The sequence below is a fragment of the Adiantum capillus-veneris genome, chromosome 28 (assembly GCF_014529385.1).
Source record: "Adiantum capillus-veneris isolate H3 chromosome 28, ASM1452938v2, whole genome shotgun sequence".
Lineage (NCBI taxonomy): Eukaryota > Viridiplantae > Streptophyta > Polypodiopsida > Polypodiales > Pteridaceae > Adiantum > Adiantum capillus-veneris.
The window spans coordinates 131,154,979-131,175,758 of NC_140958.1; the positions used below are offsets into that span (position 1 = coordinate 131,154,979).

The window sequence follows — 20,780 nt, forward strand, 5'->3', positions numbered from 1 at the left end:
CCGTGACACAAAAAAAATCACCATGAGAGGTAGCCACATGCATATGTAATGAAGCAAAAGAGAGTTGGAGTGAGAAACTTCTTTAGACCAATTGAATAAGTGTGGAGAAACAAACCAATGGTAAATTGAGAATAGAACACTTACTTGATTTCTCGCACACCTTTTAAGGGGAGGACAGACGCTGGCTAACCATCACGAATTGCGACACTTGAAAGTTTTGAAGATGATTTCATGATCATTAACATAACCATGAGAGAGATCATGATGTATTTACAAGTTATTGAGGTGCTACAAATGATTTATTGGGTTGATAGAGTAAGAGATGGTAGAATGGAAAGAGTGGAGAATAGAGTTACACTTCCTCCAAAGAGGAGGGTTAGGAGGGAGGATGTGAAAGAGGGAGAGTTGGGGTTTTCTCTACTATTGATCAAGAAACAACATGAAGTTGAAAATATAGGTGTGTGTCCTTGAGTCTCTCCAAGGGGGGCTATTTATAGTTGTGTAGGAGTGGGATTATGCTACACTTAATTAGAGTAAGTGATTAAACCTAATTAAGTGTCCTTTGCCCACTAATTGAAAATTGGACATAAAAGGGATTATTTATTCACCAAAAATATCATTTTAGACCGTGATGGCTCCATAGGGGTGCATAATGTAGGTGGGCCCCACCATGAGGCCCTACGGGTGGCTCCTGCGGGGTATCTCAACTTGTTTGTCTTGGCATTTAGAAAGCATCTTTAGGTTGGTCCCATCACATGCAAGTGACCTTGAACACTCATTGCTCTTATAGAAGATGAGTGGGGAAAAAATAAGATCTCACCCTCTTGATTTACTTGATTTACAGTTCCCTTTTGCTGCGAATCTGACAGATTTACACTATTTTGACCATAACGTTTTACCTGTAGCTCGGAATGACATGCTTCAAAAGGCAAAATTGACCTTCTCAACATGTTTGATATGAATTTGGACTATTCTTCACGCCCATGCACCAAGGAATTCGGTTTGGAAGGTCCACACTAGGCTAGGGAACCTTTTGCTTCCAAGTCTTCTTGTATGGGCCCTTTGCTTGTATGCATCCAAGGGGAATCATGCTTTTTCAAAAGGCTAGGATGCTTAAACAAATAGAGGAGGGCCCAATATTATTTGCTTGTGAAAAGAATATACAATTGGAGTCTTTTTGAAAGGAGAGAAACTATATGTATATTCTTAAGAGATATTGGACCACCTATGTAGGGGGCATAGAAGACTTGTAGAGAGGGACCATAATCTTTGGTAAAGACAAGTGGAGAGTTGATTTCCATGGGAGGTTATCTATATGGGGTGAAAGATGGATATATTATTTTTCTACTACTAATTTACAAGAGGTAAGAAAGTTTGGGGGTATATAGCTGGTTATTGTATGCTTATTCTATTTACAAAGCAAAAAAGAAAAGGGTGGTAATATAAATATATGACTAAGGTGACATTTTTGGGAAGAGTATAATGTATGTGTCGCCACAAAGGTTAAACGAAGAGGGGGAATCTACTCTAGATAACTTAATAGCGTAGAAAAATATATACACATACGAGGAAGAGGATGTTGAGTAGGCTGACAAATGTTGCAAAAAGATGGTTACCATTTTATGCCACTCAACGCAATGAGAGGTTCCCTCTCATTGCGTCTGCTGAAAATAGCCACAGCTTCCTGGCCCTGCCACTATTGGGCATATCCCGCCATCAAAGCAAAATTCGATGTATCCAAGTAAAAGGGCTCATGTTGTAGGAACATTCCATATGCATGTGTTTGCCCCATCATCCTCATGAGAGGGGACATGGGCTACACATGACCTTGCATTGAGAAACTGGAAGGACTACTACAAATGGACTAAAGGGTACCCCAGCTGTATGAGTTGGGTGTTGCATATTATTGCTGTTGTTGTAGGCGGTGTGAGCATGAGAGTTTTGGCGAGGATCCCCCGTCCCTGGAATCATGAATGATGCCGTAGCTGTGTCTGCTGGAATATAGAACGGCATGATCAAGAATGCAAGGCCATTGATGAAGTCCCGATAGAGGGAGTGATTGTGAAGGACTAGATTGGCAAATTAATAAACCTGTGCAGTCCTTTGTGAAGGTAAAAGATGAGGAACAGAGCCTGTCTGGAGCTACTGGGAGCGGAGTACGTGCAACGTCATAGGCCAAGGCTAGAGAAAGAGCAAGAAGGAAATCAGCAAAGGAGAAGACTATCACATAAGCAACACATCAGGAGAGACTGCCTCCATATATTCTGTTGCTGCTTAGACACGAGCACCACTATTCACTGATGTGCCAAATATTCATCTGCTTTCTAGCGGTAGTTTTGACAGCTATTTGATGGGTGTATAGCCCCTCTCACCTTTCCTCCATGTTTGTGCATTCGACCCTGCTCCCCAGTCCCTTTATCGGAGCTTGCCTTGCATTCTTGATCAATCAGTCCAATGCTTTGCTAGGCTCGTCACATCCAAGCTTATCCTATATACGCACATCAAAAAATCAAAGCTTGTCCTCTATACGTACATCTGTCACGAAGCCCGTTGACTGTTCTCACTTTGGTGTGCCTGTCTATTGTTGCAGACAATCGCATCGTCAAAGGCGACAGAAGAATTGCGAGCCTCTTACCTTGCCTGGCTTTGCGCTCCAAAAATAGCTTTACTAGTTCTTTTGTACGGATTCTCAAATCAACGCATGCCACTTTGGCATACCTCCTCTTCCTCTTACTTTGCGTGCTTTGCGTTGTCGGATTCTCAAATCAACACATGCCAAGTGGCATACCTCCCCTTCCTCTATGGCAAAAATTGATCTTACATAATCAAGGTAATCAGGGGAAGTAACCAACTTGCAAGTCAGGGAAGTCAACCCAGTTGGGGACTTTAGAGGGTTTATCCCCTCTTTGATTAAAGCCTTTGATAAATTCTGATCTTGATTCGACCAAATAGAAGGGATTGAGTCATACTTGAATGCATGCGATAAGGTGCAAGTTTTGAGCTTGTGGGAGAGCCCGTATGTGATGAGGGTGGAGGTGGCGCTGGCGTTCAAGGGGGTGGAGTACGAGAAAGTAGCAGAGGACTTGAGCAACAAGAGCGAGTTGCTGCTCAAGTCCAACCCAGTGCACGAGAAAGTACCGGTGCTGCTACACGATGGCAAGTCTGTGTGCGAGTCACGCATTATCGTGCAGTATGTGGACGAGGCCTGGCCTGCCGCGGACGGCGTCAATTTGCTTCCCGCGGAGCGCTACCGAAGAGCGATGGCGCTATTTTGGGCCGATTTTGTGGAAAAGAAGGTAAATACTGTGGTTGGGTGCGCGTGAGAGAGAGAGAGAGAGAGAGAGAGAGGGAGGTAGGCTCGCTGAGGAGTAGCGCAGATGCTAATTACATCCGTCCGCCCTCTCATCGGACCCCCTGTAGCGACATGCAGGCGGGCAGGCTGCTCTCATGTGCACACTTTGCGTGTGTGTGTGTGTGTGTGTGTGTGAGAGAGAGAGAGAGAGAGAGAGAGGTGTGTGCGCAGGTGTTTGAGTGCCTGTTCGGAATACTGAAGGCAAGCAGCGGGACGGAGGAGGAGAAGAAGGCGGCGCAGCAGAATGTGGTTGAGGCGATGAGCAAGCTAGAGGAGGCTCTGAGCAAGGAGGCCGGCGGGTAAGGACCCTTCTTTGGCGGCCAGAAGCTGGTGTGGCTGCCGCCCATGGAAGAACTGACGCCGCGGACTTTGCCTTGGGCCGACAAACTGCCGCGGTTGGAAGCGTGGTTTGCGGCCAGGAGGGCGCACCCTGCCGCTGCCGTTCTTTCCGAAACTTCCAAAACCGCCGACTTTCTAACTAATGTCAGGCAGGGCCAGTCACTTAGAATTCCCCGCCCCGCGCCGCGGCCACTTTTGTTGGCACTGCCGTTAGGCATGGTCTATGGGGAGGAATTTTGTCGCCATGGTCATAAGGGCTTTGGCCAATCAAGATTCGCCGTGGAAGGGTGTTGTTTTTATGTGGAAGACATGCATGCAATTGCTATTTTTGTTTGGTGTAGAAGATAGTCTAGGCTTCAAGCGTGAAGACTTCGACATGAATTTTTGACGAAAGCATGTTTTTCTGTACATACTGAACCAGGTGCGGTTTCTGCACTACTTTTGCACAGAATTTCTTGTGTGGCAATCGTTCTATTTCTAGCACGTGTGTTTCTCGATATGTATCACTCTCTGCACACTGTCACTGTCTCTCAGAGTCCCATACTAGTAACTACTTTGGAGTATCACTACAAGAGGTTGTGTGCTCTTGTGACGCTGTTAGCGACGGAAATACACTGGGTTTTTATAACCCTCGGCGTCGCTAAAACCGTCGCTATAGGCGTCGCTATTTGCGTCTCTATATGCGTCGCTATATAGCGACGCATATAGCGACGTTTACACAGAAGCCTATAGTGACGCTCATAGCGACGCTACAGAGCCATAAATAGCGACGCTTATAGCGACGCCCGAGAGAATTTTTTTTTGGTGGCAGGACATTGAATGCCCTGCCACCCATCAACCATATTGTACTTGATTCACTTTTTAAAGAAAGTGCAAAGGTAGATAATAGACCCAAAATAGTCACCCACAAGACGCATTGTTTGCAAAATTGACAATTGTACACATCATAGGCAAAATGAATTGATTGGCAAATGTAATAATGACAATTGTACAACATCATAAGCATAAAGAATTGATTGGCAAAAGGAAATGCGGTGACAAATGTAATAATATACATGGTTCAAAAAGACGTATAAAATCCGTCTCATGATACATAAGCTATGAGAAACCCTAAACTAATGCTATCTAGCTACGGCTAAACTGACGTCGTTTAGTCAGACGTCTCATCGCGTCCAAGCGGCGTATCTGTCGGATTCTGCAAAAAAAGACAATAAGACAGCTTTCAGTAAGTATAAACATATAACGACATTTATAAAACAATACAAAAAATAAAAAAGAGTAAACCCTAATACTAACCATGCCGCCGCGAGAACTGAGAATGTCCATCAGGGCGTTTAAGCCCTTCCTGCCTGCGTACTAACGCTCGTACGGTGTGGGATCACGTCCTGTCATCGACCACTGTCAAAACATACAAAGATTTCATTATGTTAGAACTAAAAAACTCATAAACCCTAAACTATCGAACATGCATAAAGAGCAATGTGAAAACACTTACAAAATCGGCCTCAAATGATGCCCATCCACCGCTCCCCAAGTGGTGCGAGCTCCCTGCCTCTACTCGCGCTCTGGCTGCATCCTTTTGTTGCTTCCACTTGTCGGGATTCTCGCGCGCTGCTCTCTTCGCATTCTTCCAATCTTCTTTGGCCAGCCAATCTGGCCTGTTCCACCCATTCTTGATTGCTTTTTGCACTTCGGAACGCTTGTGTTTGCAGTATTCGCGCATTCGAATCTTCATCAGGTCTTCATTGAAGCGTTGATCCCGTGTTGGAACGGAAAACTCATCATGAAGTATGCTGATGACTCTGTTTTTTAAATCACTTGGTACTTCACTCCATTTGTTTAGTATGTAGTGTTTAAACAGCTGAGAGCAAAGACCACGCATGCGCGAGATCACCTTCTTGCCGTCATCATCCATGATGATGCCGCCGCTGATGTCGACGGAGTAAGGCAAGCCCTCTGGCCGGTGACGCGTGAACCTGGGTGTCCCGGCAGGGGTCTCTAGCGGCGTGTCGATGGGGGTACGGACGTCAGGTGTCTCCACCGGCGTCTGGGCCCCGAAGCGAGGAGTGTCGAGTGGGGTGGCTCCTGGAGGAGTAGGTAGAGGTGTGTAGCTTCTAGGAGCAGTCAGCCGTGCAAAACCTGGCGTAGATGGCGATGCTGTGGCTGGTGTGGGGGCGGGCAAAGAAGGGGAGGGTAAAGAGCCTCGTCGAACACGAGACGGTGTGGAGGCATCGGTGGCGGAATCCCCACAACAACCGCCACCGCCACCACGAGAGCGCCGGTGTCTAGACGAGTGTGAAGCTCGTCTCGTCGACGCCGAAGCTTCGGAGCGTGCCGAATGCTCCGAAAGAGAGGGAGATGCGGATGGAGTAGGAACGCGCGATGATGCACCAGAGCGATGACGCTCCACGTACCACTGTCTCTGCTGCGGTGACAAAGAAGAAAGAAACTCCTCATTATCCATACCTGCATTAAACACACGAATATTTAAATTTAATATTGAATGAATAGAGTAGACAATGACGCAAAGACCATTAAATACAATGACGTAATGACGCATATAAATACAATGACGCAATGAATCGAGTGATAGAAGAGGCAAGTCGAAAACTCAGAATTTTCAATCAAAAGATGTGAGCGCGAGTAGAAAAGAGCGTTATACACCATGGAAGGTACTTAGAGAGCCAGAGCTTTTACAACACGGAGAAAAATTGTTCAAATACAATATTTGTGGCTTTAAGAGATCTCTCTCTCATCCTCGCATAACTCAGCATAACTTCCTATATCTATATAGAGCTCTCCGTTTAAACACATATCCTCTGTTTCATTTTGTAGCTCCTCTGCATGCACCCCATATAGAGTAGTAGCATCTTGATGCTCGTCTGGCACCACCGCAGCGGCTTCTGATTGAGCATCTTCTCTGATCTCCTCCATTGATGTCGTTTTGATTGGCACATGGTAGCCTTCATACGTCCTTGCACTACGAGGAGCTACCTCTATGACGTACCACCAGTTTGATCAAAGCATTCCGTCGTCCTGTGTGTCGACTCATATCCACCACCTCTATGCCAATCCACAATTGTTGTAGCTCTTCCAATAGTGGACGAAGATACACATCCATATTCCCCACTTTATATCGCCCTGGCACAATCAAGCTTAGCCATAGGTGCCCCTTCTTCGTAGTCAACCACGGGGGAATGTTGTAGTTGACGATGACAACGGGCCATATATTGTAAGATGTTGATCTTTGACCAAATGGATTTACGCCATCCATAGCCAGGCCTAAGCGCAGATTTCGAGCTTCCCTGGCAAAATCCGACCATGTTCCATCTATATGTTTCCACGCTACTCAATCTGCAGGAATTCGTAGCACACCATCCGAAGATTTATTCTCCTCATGCCATGATGCTAGGGCGGCCATGGACTTACATTCGAAGAAATGCTTGATGCGAGGAAGCAGAGGGAAATGTCGCAAAACCTTTTGTGGAATTTTTGTCCCGTGGAGATCTACTCGATATCTTTCGGAATCACATTTCGGACACTTCTCCATGTCTATGTATTCCCCTCTGAAAAGAATGCAGTCATTAGGACAAGCGTGGATAGAATTGTAATCCATCCCCAAGTTTCGCAAAATCTTTCTTGCTTCATCTCGGGAATCTGGCATCACATTGTCAGCTGGTAGTATGTGTTCTTTCAACAATCTACACAACATAAAAATATGATACAGTCGTGTAAAAATCTATCAGATCATTATACATTTAGAGTTCTATTAAAGTAAACTAATTGTAATAGATCACCTGAAAAGCGCTGTGACGCTAGTGTCACTCCATCCAAACTTTGCTTGCATGTTGAGAAAGAACCAGGCGTGCTTTCAATCTAGACATACGTGCTCCATTATACAATGGCGTATCGGCTTCACTTTTCATATCATCATAGATAAGCCTTTCTGAATCCATGATCGTCTCGATCATTTCATCAATCTCGGGCTCAAACATTGCCTCGTTGGGAATGTGCTCTGCATGATCATCCCCCGAGCTGTCAGAGGCTACATCTTGTGGCCTCACATATGCTGCTTGACCAAAGCGCCTGCGAACACGTCTATTGGGTTGCAAGATTACTGCTTGTTGGCCAGCGTCAGAGTCCAACGAGTTAAATTGGCAACAACTCGATCTATAATAGATGGATCGAACTCGCCAAATTCGCGAACGTGCTGCAAAGAAACACGTCTTGTCCGTCGCACAGCATGCTTGCATTGATTACAAGGACATAAGACCTTCGTTGAGAGATAGGTGTTTCGGTTGGACGGTCCCACATCCTCGTCGCTACTCATAATGAGGATAAAAAACTTATAACCTGGACAACAAATTTAATATTCTATTGGCATTCTTCGTCTTATCTCTCTCTCTCTCTCTCTCTCTCTCTCTCTCTCTCTCTCTCTCTCTCTCTCTCTTTACCTCACATTCTCTAGTCATGTCCAATCCCCGCACACCTCGGTCTAGAGGTGCACGGAGATCAGAACCACCGGGTTATAATCTCGTCTTTATTGGTCAATATCTATATTTGTGGGTACAAGAAATCTACACACCCACGTCTACATGATACTGCATGTAGTGGACAAAACCCCTTTGCCTCTTCTCTAGCTGTAGCACTTCACTTCATCTTAACATCTTTTCACAGTAGATCTTTTCACTGTTCGTCTAACTCTAAACACTAAACCGTAAGTAATTCTTGCGTGGACTCGATCTAACGTAAATAAGCGTAAATCTAAATAAACGTAAATCTAACTAAAAATAAAGCTAAATCTAATTTAACGTAAGTCTAATGACTAGAGGTTGTCTAGATGGTCATTGTGTCGGGGATGTAGTGACTCTTGCCGCCCTGAAGATCCACCTTCTTCCCTCTCTTCTGAAGACATTTCACCAGTACTTTTGGATCGACGGAGCCCACCATGAGTGAAGGCAGCAATACCCTATATTCCATTGAGGGCTTTCTTCACCCGCTTCATGCAGGCATCGTAGTCTATGGAGACCTAAATCTAATCTAATATAACGTAAATCTAAATCTAGCTTAAATAAACGTAAATCTAGTTAAAAATAAACCTAAATCTAATTTAATGTAAGTCTAGATATAACCTAATCTTTAACGTCTTTTAAGATAGTTTCCTACGACGTTATAACTCTCTTTTTCTTGTGTGTGTGCGCGTGTGTGGATGTGTGTGCCAATAAAAAGAGATAAATGGTATAACCTTTCTATCACCCATGCCAAGTATGATAGATTGATTATGCCATTTCCCTCTTGAATAATAGGTCTTGAGTTCAACTCCTCGTCGGCTAGATCTTTAGGTCTTTTAATTTTAATTAGTTTCCTACGACGTTAAATTAGTTTCTCTCTCTTTCTCTCTCAATGTGTGTGCGTTTTTTTGGATCGTATGCATGTTTTCTTTCTCTTTTCCTCTCTCAATGTGTGCGTTTTTTGTTTATGCATGTTCTCTCTCTCTTTTCCTCTCTCAATGTGTGCGTTTTTTTGTTTATGCATGCTCTCTCTCTCTTTTTCTCTCTCAATGTGTGTGTGCATTCTTTGTTTATGTATGTGTGTGTGCGTTTTTGTTTTTGTTTGTACTCTCTCTCTCTCTCTCTCTCTCTCTCTCAAAAACACTATGTGTGTGTGTGTATGTGTGTGTGTGTGAGAGAGAGAGAGGGAGAGAGAAAGAGGGGAAGGGAACATGAGAATGAGGAGAGGGAAGGAGCATACCTGGCTCTCCTTCCTCTCCTCGTGTGTGTGTGTGTATGTGTGTGGAGAAGAATAAGAGAGAGAGAGAGAGAGAGAGAGAGAGAGTGAGGGAGAGCGTTGCCTGCTCCTTGCTTGAGGGCACCGAAAAACTCAGATCTAAGATCTGAGTTTTTGGGCGCGCTCGGTTATTTTTTTACCCCAGCCGGCGTCGCTATGAGCGTCGCAAATTTACAAAGAAATTTGCGATGCTCATAGCGACGCCGGGAAAAAAAAAATTGAGCGTCGCTGTGTGAGCGTCGCTAATATGAAGAGCCTCTTGTAGTGTATGCATCTTCTATGGAGCTTCCATTGTTCATCCTCTCTCTCTCTCTCTCTCTCTCTCTCTCTCTCTCTCTCTATATATATATATATATATATATATATATATTATATATATATATATATATAAAGGCAGTGCCTTCGTCTACTGTAGACGACCTTGTTAGAGACGCCCTTGGTAGAGGAACCAATAAAGTCAAGGTTTTGACTACTAAAACAATGTTTTGAATAAATCTTTTCGATATTTGAATACTTGGATGAAGTGACATTTTGAAGATAAAAACTTTCAAAATCGTGGAAATATGAGAGATTGAATTGGAATTTCCTTAAATTGAGAGCATCTCTAAATGGGCTCCTCATTTCTCGCCTTTATCTCTACTAGTATAAAAGGGGGAGGGATTGTGCCCCCCCCCCCCCCCCCCCCCCCCCCACATGCCAGCTTCTCCTTGCTCTGTCAAGTGCGTTCTGAAGATGCCCTGTGGCACCGGGATACAGAGAGAGAGAGAGAGAGAGAGAGAGAGAGAGAGAGAGGTGCTCCTGAGTCCTACAGTTTACCAATTTCGGATTGCGGGTCCTCCCTTCCGTTTGACTAACTCCAACCTGGGCTGCTCTCAGCACGTACGGGCCTGCGAGCCACCTCCCACTGCCCTCCAACTCTTCTCTGAGTCCAAGTTGACGGCAATCTAAATGGCTAGGTCTTTAAGGCCTCCTCAGCTTGAACACCGACATGGTGATCAGAGGTGACTATAGGCGACTCTCTCTCTCTCTCTTCTCTCTCTCTCTCTCTCTCTCTCTCTCTCCCTCTCTCTCTCTCTCTCTCTCTCTCTCTCTCTCTCTCTCTCTCTCTCTCTCTCTTCAGTATAAGTGGAATTCTGGTTCCAGCCATAACTACACGAACCCTTTCAGGTTGCGCCGTTGCACGATATAAAGCTGAGACACATCTTCATGGCCTCCTCAACCGGCATGGTGACAAGATGTTCGGGAAATTTCATTTTACCAAACATACATTCCCAAGAGTAAATTTTAGAAAATTAGGTGATTCTCTCTCTCTCTCTCTCTCTCTCTCTCTCTCTCTCTCTCTCTCTCTCTCTCTCTCTCTCTCTCTCTCTCTCTCTCTCTTCGATATTGGTTCCAGCCATATAAATTGCACACACCCTAGCATGCTACCCAGTGTGCGGGAAAAATCATTTTTCCAAACATACCCTTTCAGACCACCGCTGCTTATTATATGTCACTCTCACTGCGGCTATGGCTACACATGCTCTATTGAGCTGCTATAGCCTACGACCCACTGTTCGAGAAAAATCATTCTTCCAAACATGCTATTGAGCTGTTATAACCTTTGGGGCATGTGAGGCTCTTACACCGAGCAAGTCATGGTTTTAAAAACAGAGGAGGTCGCACGCAAGAGGCCTATACCCAATGACCGTTCGTTGGTACCAACATATTGCCGTTCCGAGGGCTCTTTTTCAACGATGCCCAATGTGTGCTTTGCCTCGGCTGCAAGATGACCCTAGGACTGCCAATTGTTTATTCTACTTCCTATCTGCAATGGTGTCTCATGGAGTGCATTCGTTATGTCAAACAAGGTCAAGGTCAGGAAGCTCGACGCTATTTTCAGAGATGCATAGAGACGGCATTTGATGTCGATATGGGAAAAAATTTCACAATGATATTGTTAGTCAGGGGTTAAGAGAAAATAACATGCTTGGCATTGACTTGGTCGACATGTATGCCAAATATGTCAAATAGGGTTGATTTCATAAAGCACAAAAAGTGCTTGAGGAGCTTCCTGTTTGGGCTGTCGTCTCTTGGAATGCCAAGGGAGGGTGTCTTTCTAGATGCAATTAGCAGAGCAGCACCAAGAAAGCAGAAATATCCACTACACAAGCAAACACGGAGGGGAAGAGCGCACTGCCTTTGTTGACATGTACGCGAAATGTGGTGCACTTTCGATAAAGGACAACAAGTGCTTGAGGAGCTTCCTATTCGGGATGTTGTCTCTAGGAATGCACTGGCTGTGGGATATGCCCAAAATCTCTAGGCTATTTTTGGTGGATGCTAAGTGAGAGTGTCTTTTGGTGGATGCTGAGTGAGGGTGTCTCTCTAGATGCAATCAATAAAGCAACCCCAAGAAAGAAAAAATATCCACTAGATATGCAAACATGGAGGGGAAGAGTGCAACAAGTCCTTGGCCAAGAAGCTCAGGGTTGTTTTGGGTGGAAGCCAAGTGAGGGTGTCTCTCCAAATGCAATCAACAAAGCAGTGCCAAGAAAGCAGTAATATTTACTACACAAATGAACATGGAGGGGAAGAGCGCACTGCCTTGGTTGATATGTATGCCAAATACGGTGTGCTTTGTAAAACACAAAAAGTGCTTGAGGAGCTTCCTATCTAGGATGTTGTCTCTTGGAATGCACTAGTGATGGGATATGCCCAACTTGGCCAAGTAGCTCTAAGCTATTTTTGGTAGATGCCAAGCGAGGGTATCTCTCCTACCTGCAATGTTTTCTCATGGAGTGCATTGATTATGTCGAACAGGGTCAAGGTCAGGAAGCTCGACGCTATTTTTGGGAGATGCAAAGACGGCATTTGATGTCGATATGGGAAAAAATTTCACAATGATATTGTTAGTCACGGGTTGAGAGAAAATATCATGCTTGCCATTGACTTGGTCGACATTTATGCCAAATATGTCAAATATGGTCGACTTCATAAAGCACAGAAAGTGCGTAAGGAGCTTCCTATTTGGGATGTCGTCTCTTGGAATGCCAAGGGAGGGTGTCTTTCTAGATGTAATCAGGAGAGCAGCACCAAGAAGCAGCAATATCCACTACACAAGCAAACATGGAGGGGAAGATCGTAGTGCCTTGGTCGACATGTATGCCAAATGTGGTGCACTTTCAATAAAGCACAAAAAGTGCTTCAGGAGCTTCCTACTCGGGATGTTGTCTCTTGGAATGCACTGGCTGTGGGATATGCCCAACTTGGCCAAGAAGCTCTGGGCTATTTTTGGTCAATGCGAAGCGAGGGTATCTCTCTAGATGCAATCAATAAAGAAGCCCCAAGAAAGCAACAATATCCACTAGATATGCAAACATGGAGGGGAAGAGTGCAACAAGTCCTTGGCCAAGAAGATTTGGGTTGTTTTTGGTGTAAGCCAAGTGAGAGTGTCTCTCCAGATGCAATCAACAAACCAGTGCCAAGAAAACAGTAATATTTACTACACAAGTGAACATGGTGGGGAAGAGCGCACTGCCTTGGTCAATATGTATGCCAAATACAATGTGCTTTAAGACACAAAAAGTGCTTGAGGAGATATCTATCTAGGATGTTGTCTCTTGGAATGCACTGGTTATGAGATATGCCCAACTTGGCCAAGTAGCTCTGGGCTATTTTTGGCAGATGCCAAGCGAGGGTATCTCTCCAAATGTAATTAGCAGAGGATCCCTAAGAAAGCTGTAATATCCACTACACAAGCAAACATGGAGGGAAAGAACGCAGTAGGTTCTTAACAAGCTTTCTTTCCAGGGGTACACAACCATCGATGGAAACAAAGAGGTGAGAGGGAGCAAGGTCCATCCCCCAACTCCTAAAGTGCATGTAGTCCTTACACACTTGCAATACCTGGTGCTTCGATCATTTTGCAACATTATTCCATGCAATGAACAATTGCCATGTGCTATTGTAAGGGACATCGACAACAACCACATTTGGTTGGTTTGCCATTTATGTGCCATTAGAGTGAGGAACTATACCTTTCTTGCATTGATCCTATAATTGAATCATTGCTTGCAATCTCTATCCATAGCCTGAAGTATGCTATGTCTACCTTCTCTATCATCAAAAACTAAGGATATTCTGTGTGTGTGTGTGTGTGTGTGTGCACGCAGATGGGCAGATGGGTGCATGTCACGCTGCAGTGATTCTTTTAGTGGAAGAAGAGCATGCCACTCTTGTGCCGTGGCACGTACATAGTGTGAAATAAAAAAAATCATGTACATATTGTGATATATGTTGAAGCGTCTACTACGGTCATTTTCATGTACATACCTATCCGGGGAGTCGTGGCTCTAGATGTGGTGTGTTTGCGTACTTTTTCACTTGATAAGATGCTTAATTTAGTTTGACAATGTACATAGCCCAAGTGTTTGATGGTGGCACACTCATCTCGCCTACAAAGACTGATGCGGGCAAAAACTGCCAAAAATAACGGCTAACAGGCGCCGTTGTAGAATTGCATGGAAAGTGACCCAAAATGGTATATTGATGAAAAATGATGCTTATCTTGATTTTTATGCTTATGCGAGTGATCCCACAAATTTAGGGATTTTCCTAACTCCGTTTGGGATTTTTCGCATAAAAAATTGACATTTTTTGGATCAAGAATGAGATGAAAATGACCTAGTTTTGGTCCAAAGTGACAAAATGGCCCAAAAATTAATACATTAGCTGAAAATGCCGTGGGTAAGAGAGAGAGGACTGATTTTTACAAAAAAAATATGCAATTTATCACTACTGTGCAATAGCTTCCATGGTTGCCCAATCTATGTGTGCTCTAGTCGCACCTCTTCGCAATCTTGTATCAAAGCTTGTGAGGGAGTGAATTAGGGTTTCCCCTTATCAAAATGGTGTGCGGGCTTCACTTTAGAATCTCATAAATCTCTGCAAAATAAAAAAATTATCGTCGTGAACGTGGAAGCTCGAGCATTCCTTTCAACTGTTTGATGTTACGACTATGTAATTGGGGGCGAGGCTACATGATACCATGAAAGAGGTTTGGGTTTTGATTGAGAATTGTGCTTGTATGAGCATCAAGGTTTCATGGCTGAAACATTAGTGTTTTTTAATGGTCTTTTAAAGTGAAATTGAATATGATTTGGTGATCCTCTCATCATAATCTCGACTACCAAAACAAGCAGACTCCAAGCACGATAGGAAAGAGGGTTTGTGACTTTGCTGTCACGAACGCTCTTATATTTTTTGTCACCCTTAGAAAGAGGGTTGGTGATTCTCCACAAACTCTTTTTCACAAAGTGTTTGTGACTCTCATCACGAAATCTCACAGCCAGAGGTTCTGCACCTTCCCAGCTAGACCGCACACATTCTGACATTTTTGGTGAACCCGACGAGAAGCAGTTGGGGTGGGGGTTCAAATACTTGTTTTGAAAGGTTAAGTTACAAATAATTAAAGCTATGGATGAGCAAGAGGAACAAGGCATGCGTTTTGATCAAGGCGTAATGCAAATGTTTCAATGGACCAATTTGAAGGGAAAGATTTCACAAAGTTTCTTCGTGGTTATGTAAAGGAGATGGAGCTACAACGGGTTCCATAGGTGGACATGATTTGTAGTTTTGAGCTTGTTGTGATCCCCGAGATTAGAGACCATGTAAGGGGAATCAGGGAGGAGCATGGAGAAGGTTGAGAGCAATTCAAATTAGCCCTAAAGGAGGAATACTTCATGGAGGACTCTAAAAGGGTTACAAAAAGGACCTTCTTGGAATGGGTTGCAAAGCCAAAAGAAGGACTTTCCATCACCGAACCGTTGAGAGAATTTGAGCAATGCTATGCTCAACTGTCAGGAACAGAGCAGGCTACTTTACATAGTGAAAAGACCAAATTGTTCCTTCAAGCTGGAGGTCATGAGCTCCATGAAAATCTAGAGCTACTCCTTGAAGACAAGAATATAGAACGGGGTCTAAAGGTTGAGTGGAAAGAGGTTGAAGATGCAGTCTCATTGCTTGCTAAGAGGCAATGTCATAGGGACAAGATGGTGGTGAATGGTACTACCTCTCCTCCTAGCACGTCGGAGATTCCACCAAAGCCTACTGTTGTGAGTCCAAAAGGTGATAATTCAATGCTTTATGAGCTTGTTAAGGGCATGTGATAAATGAAGTGAAAGCTAACAAGTCTTGAAGAAAAAGGACAACCTGCTGTGCAGGACAAAAATCCCAAAGCAAAGAAGGATTTGTGCACATATGCATATGGTGTGATGGAAAGTACCATGCCAGAAGGGATTTTGATAGCTTTAGTGATGCCTTAAAAAGAGATCTTGTGCTCTTTAAGGATGGCAAGATCCATCTGCGAGAGACAGGTATGCCATTAGGAACTAAGTTTTGAAAAGGAGGTATGCGGAAGTTAGTGGAGGATATGGCAACTAGTCATCTATTTCTGCAGTGGAGGCTGCTACCTATGGGGCAAAGATAGAGCTAATTCCAAAGAAAGTGTTAAAGTATACTCGAGATGATTTTGAGGAGGTTGATAGCTTGTAGCCATATGCAATAGCCTCAGCCAAAAAAGGGAAGGTAACTAAACAGGTATTACATGAAGCTGGTGATTGCATACGCCATACAACAGGTTGGGATGACCCTGTGAACTCTTTATCAGTGCATCCCTATCTTGCAAAATGCTATAACAATGAAGCAATTGTGGAAGAGAAGCGCAGACCTGAGAATGGAGATGCATGTCCTTCTACTTCAAAGAGGGTTACAAGAGCTGGTGAAAGAAAGGATCCAGGACCTTCTTATGAGGATCCACCACATGTGCCTCCTCCTCCTGATATTCCTATGGAGGAGGCATCTACAGGGAAGAAGAAAGAGCAAGGGAAAGCTAAATCAAAAGGCCCTGCATACAAACTACAATCTGACATTAAAGCTGCCACGAACTTAAAGCAGGTATTGGAGGTTCTTGGAATTGCTAAACGCGAGTTTCATGAAGAAATTATAGATATCATAAAAAGAAAGGGGAAAAATTTCACTGAGTCTATTCATCCACAGTCTGAGGGTAAAGGGGAGTCACTTAAGGCACATGGAATACATGTCCAAGAGAGTGATTGTGATGAAAATGTGGTAGGATGCTACCAATCTTCTCAAAGAGATGCACATGCTCGATTTGCAGATGATGATGATGATGATGATGATGAGGCCTCCTATAAAAGCCACTACTCCAAAAGTCATTGGGAAAGAGCTAAAATAGAAACCTTAGTCAAGGTGGGTGATCTTGAGGAGCCATATGTTGCATTGATAGATCATGGCTCTAAGATCAATCTTATGTCCAAGAGTCTTTACATGAAGGGTAAGTGGACGATAGACATAGACCATGGGTGGATGATCAGAGCTGCAAATAACTCATCAGGAGAGTTGTATGGGGATTGTCCAAATGTGAAAGTGACGATTGGTAATGTGAAGGATGAGAAAAATTTCTTTGTGTAGGAGATGTCTACCTATCCTCTTATCCTTGGGTAGCCATACATCACAGCCGTTCGCATGGAAACAAAGGTCTTGGATGATGGTTCTGCTTATGCTAGGGTAAAGAGCAGAGATGGGAAGCGAGGTGTGAAACTTTTGACTGTGTGTGTGAATCACGAGAGGAACCGCAATAGTCCTCATGAGTATATCCTCTACCAAAAGCGAACAAAGAGTTCAAAGAGTACAGGGAGACAAGGGGTTTTGGCCATGTACCATTGTGAAGCGGGATTGCAATGGTACAAGAAGAGAAATATTCTCGCCTAACCCAAAGCGAGAAGAATATTTTTCTACAGGTTTCCAAGGATTAACAAAGCATGGGTCAGTATGTTTTATGAAGCTTGAGGATATGAAAAGAAGTGTGCGACAATATGTATATAGTGTACAAAAATACATGAAAGAAAATGGTTTCATAGAGGATAGTGAATACATTTCTGGTTTCTTTGAACAAGTATCTCATGTAGATATTATGCTGGAGCTTGAAGCTATAATGGATTCTAGCATGCAAGATGGAACCCACATCGTGGAAGTATGCTCTATGGAAATGTATGATGTGATTGAGGGTTTTGAAGATCAGAAAGATTTCAATGGTAATCAAGGACCGGAAGTGCGTGTGGAGACCAAGTACAAAACGGTGGCAAAGAAAGTGAGACCAGTTGCCTTACCTTTACCATCAGATTGCAGGAAAAAGCTAGAGCAAGCTTCTTTGCAGCCGAGTCTCAGGGATCCAGAAAGAACTGGACACAAGTTCACAATGGAATCCCTAAAAGAGATAAAAGTTGGCTGTGAAGAGTTTTTAACAGAAGAAGAGAAGAAGTGTTTTAAAGAAATGCTTTCAAGACATGGTAAGGCTTTTGCTTTCCATCCACATGAGATAGGGTGTGTTGATCCTAATGTTGTTGCACCTATGGTGATCTTCACTATCCCTCATGTACCTTGGAATCTACGCCCAATTCCGGTTCCGAAAGCACATTTGCCAAAGTTAATAGAACTACTCAATGAAAAGATAAGCATGGGTATTCTGGAGCCTTCTTGTGCGCCATATCCAAACAGGTGGTTCACTGTACCTAAGAAGAATGGAGCTTTGCGGTTCATACAAGATATGCAACCTGTAAACAAGGTTACCATCAGGAATGTGGGTACAGGACCTATAGTGGATGAATTTACAGAGGCGTTTGCAGGAAGGTCAATTTACTCAATGGGAGATCTCTATTCAGGGTACGATCGATTTTAGCTAGACGTTGAGATTAGAGATCGGACAACTATGAAAACACCTTTGGGATTGGTAAGGATGTGTACCTTATCTCAAGGAGCAATAAATTCAGTTCCACACATGATGAATGGGATGAACATGGTTCTACGTGACTTCATACCTCAAATCACAATGCCATTTCTTGATGATGTGCCCATCAAAGGATGTGAAGACAAAGATAAAAATGAACCTATGGATTCAAGGGGGTGTCGTAAGTTTGTTGCATACCATATCGAAGATTGTGAGAAGATTTTGACAAAGCTCAAAGAAGTTAATCTTACCCTGTCAGGGCAAAAATCTGTACTTGGTGTCAATGAAGTTTTGATTGTGGGGCATTTGTGTGGTCCTTATGGTAGAAACCCTTATCCAAACACTACAAGAGGCTATTCATATTAGCGACGCTAAAAAAAAAAAAATCCCGGCGTCGCTATGAGCGTCGCAAATTTACTTGTAAATTTGCGACGTAAATTTGCAACGCTCATAGCGACGCCGGCTAGGCTAAAAAAAAATAACAGAGAGCGCCCAAAAACTCAGATCTCAGATCTGAGTTTTTCGACGCCCTCAAGCAAGGAGCAGGTAACGCTCTCCCTCTCTCTCTCTCTCTCTTTCTTCTCCACACACACACACACACACACACACACGAGGAGAGGAAGGAGAGCCAGGTACGCTCCTTCCCTCTCCTCACTCTCATGTTCCCTTCCCCTCTTTCTCTCTCCCTCTCTCTCTCTCTCTCACACACACACACACACATAGTGTTTTTGAGAGAGAGAGAGAGAGAGAAAGAGTACAAACATAAACAAAAACTCACACACACATACATAAACAAAGAATGCACACACACATTGAGAGAGGAAGAGAGAGAGAGAGAGCACGCATAAACAAAAAACGCACACATTGAGAGAGAAAAAGAGAGAGAGAACATGCATAAACAAAAAACGCACACATTGAGAGAGGAAAAGAGAGAGAAAACATGCATAAAAAAAAACGCACACACATTGAGAGAGAAAGAGAGAGAAACTAATTTAATGTCGTAGGAAACTAATTAAAATTAAAAGACCTAAAGATCTAGCCGACGAGGAGTTGAACTCAAGACCTATTATTCAAGAGGGAAATGGCATAACCAATCTATCATACTTGGCATGGGTGATAGAAAGGTTATACCATTTATCTCTTTTTATTGGCACACACATCCACACACGCGCACACACACAAGAAGAAGAGAGTTATAACGTCGTAGGAAACTATCATAAAAGACGTTAAATATTAGGCTAGATGTAGACTTACGTTAAATTAGATTTACGTTTATTTATGCTAGATTTAGATTTACGTCATATTAGATTAGATTTAGGTCTCCATAGACTGCGATGCCTGCATGAAGCGGGTGAAGAAATCCCTCAATGGAATATAGGGTATTGCTGCCTTCACTCATGGTGGGCTCCGTCGATCCAAAAGTACTGGTGAAATGTCTTCAGAAGATAGGGAAGAAGGTGGATCTTCAGGGAGGCAAGAGTCACTACATCCCCGACAATGACCATCTAGACAACCTCTAGTCATTCAACAGCAACTTCAAAGTTAGTAACAAGAGCAAGAACGGTCCAAAGGGCCAATTGCTGTCATCAAATGTGGATGGAGATGAGGCAGTGTCACCGCCGGAAGTTAACTCTCACATCTTTAGTGACGAGAATGCCAACTCTTACCGAGTTATGTGAAAAATTATGTGTTAAATCAATTTTAAGGTTCTTATAATCCCTGTTAGTTTAGTTCTTTGTTTTTAATATAACATAATTTACGTTAGATTTAGATTTATGTTATATTAGATTAGACTTAGATTTATTTAGGTTTACCCACACACACACACACACACAAGAAGAAGAGAGTTTTAACGTCGTAGGAAACTATCCCAAAAGACGTTAAAGATTAGGTTAGATGTAGACTTATGTTAAATTAGATTTAGGTTTATTTTTAGTTAGATTTACGTTTATTTAGATTTACGCTTATTTACGTTAGATCGAGTCCACGCAAGAATTACTTACGGTTTAGGGTTTAGAGTTAGACGAACAATGAAAAGATCTACTGTGAAAAGATGTTAAGATGCTGTGAAGTGCTACAGCTAGAGAAGAGGCAAAGGGGTTATGTCCACTACATGCAGTATCATGTAGACGTGGGTCTGTAGATTTCTTGTACCCACAAATATAGGTATTGACCAATAAAGACGAGATTATAACCCGGTGGTTCTGATCTCCGTGCACCTCTAGACCGAGGTGTGCGGGGATTGGACATGACTAGAGAATGTGAGGTAGAGAGAGAGAGAGAGAGAGAGAGAGAGAGAGAGAGAGAGATAAGACGAAGAATTCCAATAGAATATTAAATTTGTTGTCCAGGTTATAAGATTTTTATCCTCATTATGAGTAGTGACGAGGATGTGGGACCGTCCAACCGAAACACCTATCTCTCAACGAGGGTCTTATGTCCTTGTAATCAATGCAAGCATGCTGTGCGATGGACAAGACGTGTTTCTTTGCAGCACGTTCGCGAATTTGACGA

At 43.4% G+C, this 20,780-nt stretch overlaps 1 protein-coding gene across 1 annotated transcript; it reads left to right on the top strand.

Moving 5' to 3' along the window:
* Positions 1–3,023: 3,023 nt before the first annotated feature.
* LOC147421318 (glutathione S-transferase U20-like) lies at positions 3,024–3,916 on the top strand. The gene is made up of 2 exons (XM_086504857.1): positions 3,024–3,296; positions 3,524–3,916. Exons 1-2 carry the CDS (start codon positions 3,024–3,026, stop codon positions 3,653–3,655), a joined length of 405 nt encoding a protein of 134 aa, XP_086360983.1. The 3' UTR covers positions 3,656–3,916.
* Positions 3,917–20,780: the final 16,864 nt, after the last annotated feature.

What these genes read in the sequence shown, in the direction of transcription:
- LOC147421318 (XM_086504857.1), top strand. Translation starts at nt 3,024, where the DNA reads ATGAGGGTGGAGGTGGCGCTGGCGTTCAAGGGGGTGGAGTACGAGAAA. An exon ending in CCGATTTTGTGGAAAAGAAG is followed by an intron (nt 3,297 to 3,523) that starts GTAAATACTGTG and finishes GTGTGTGCGCAG; the next exon opens with GTGTTTGAGTGCCTGTTCGG.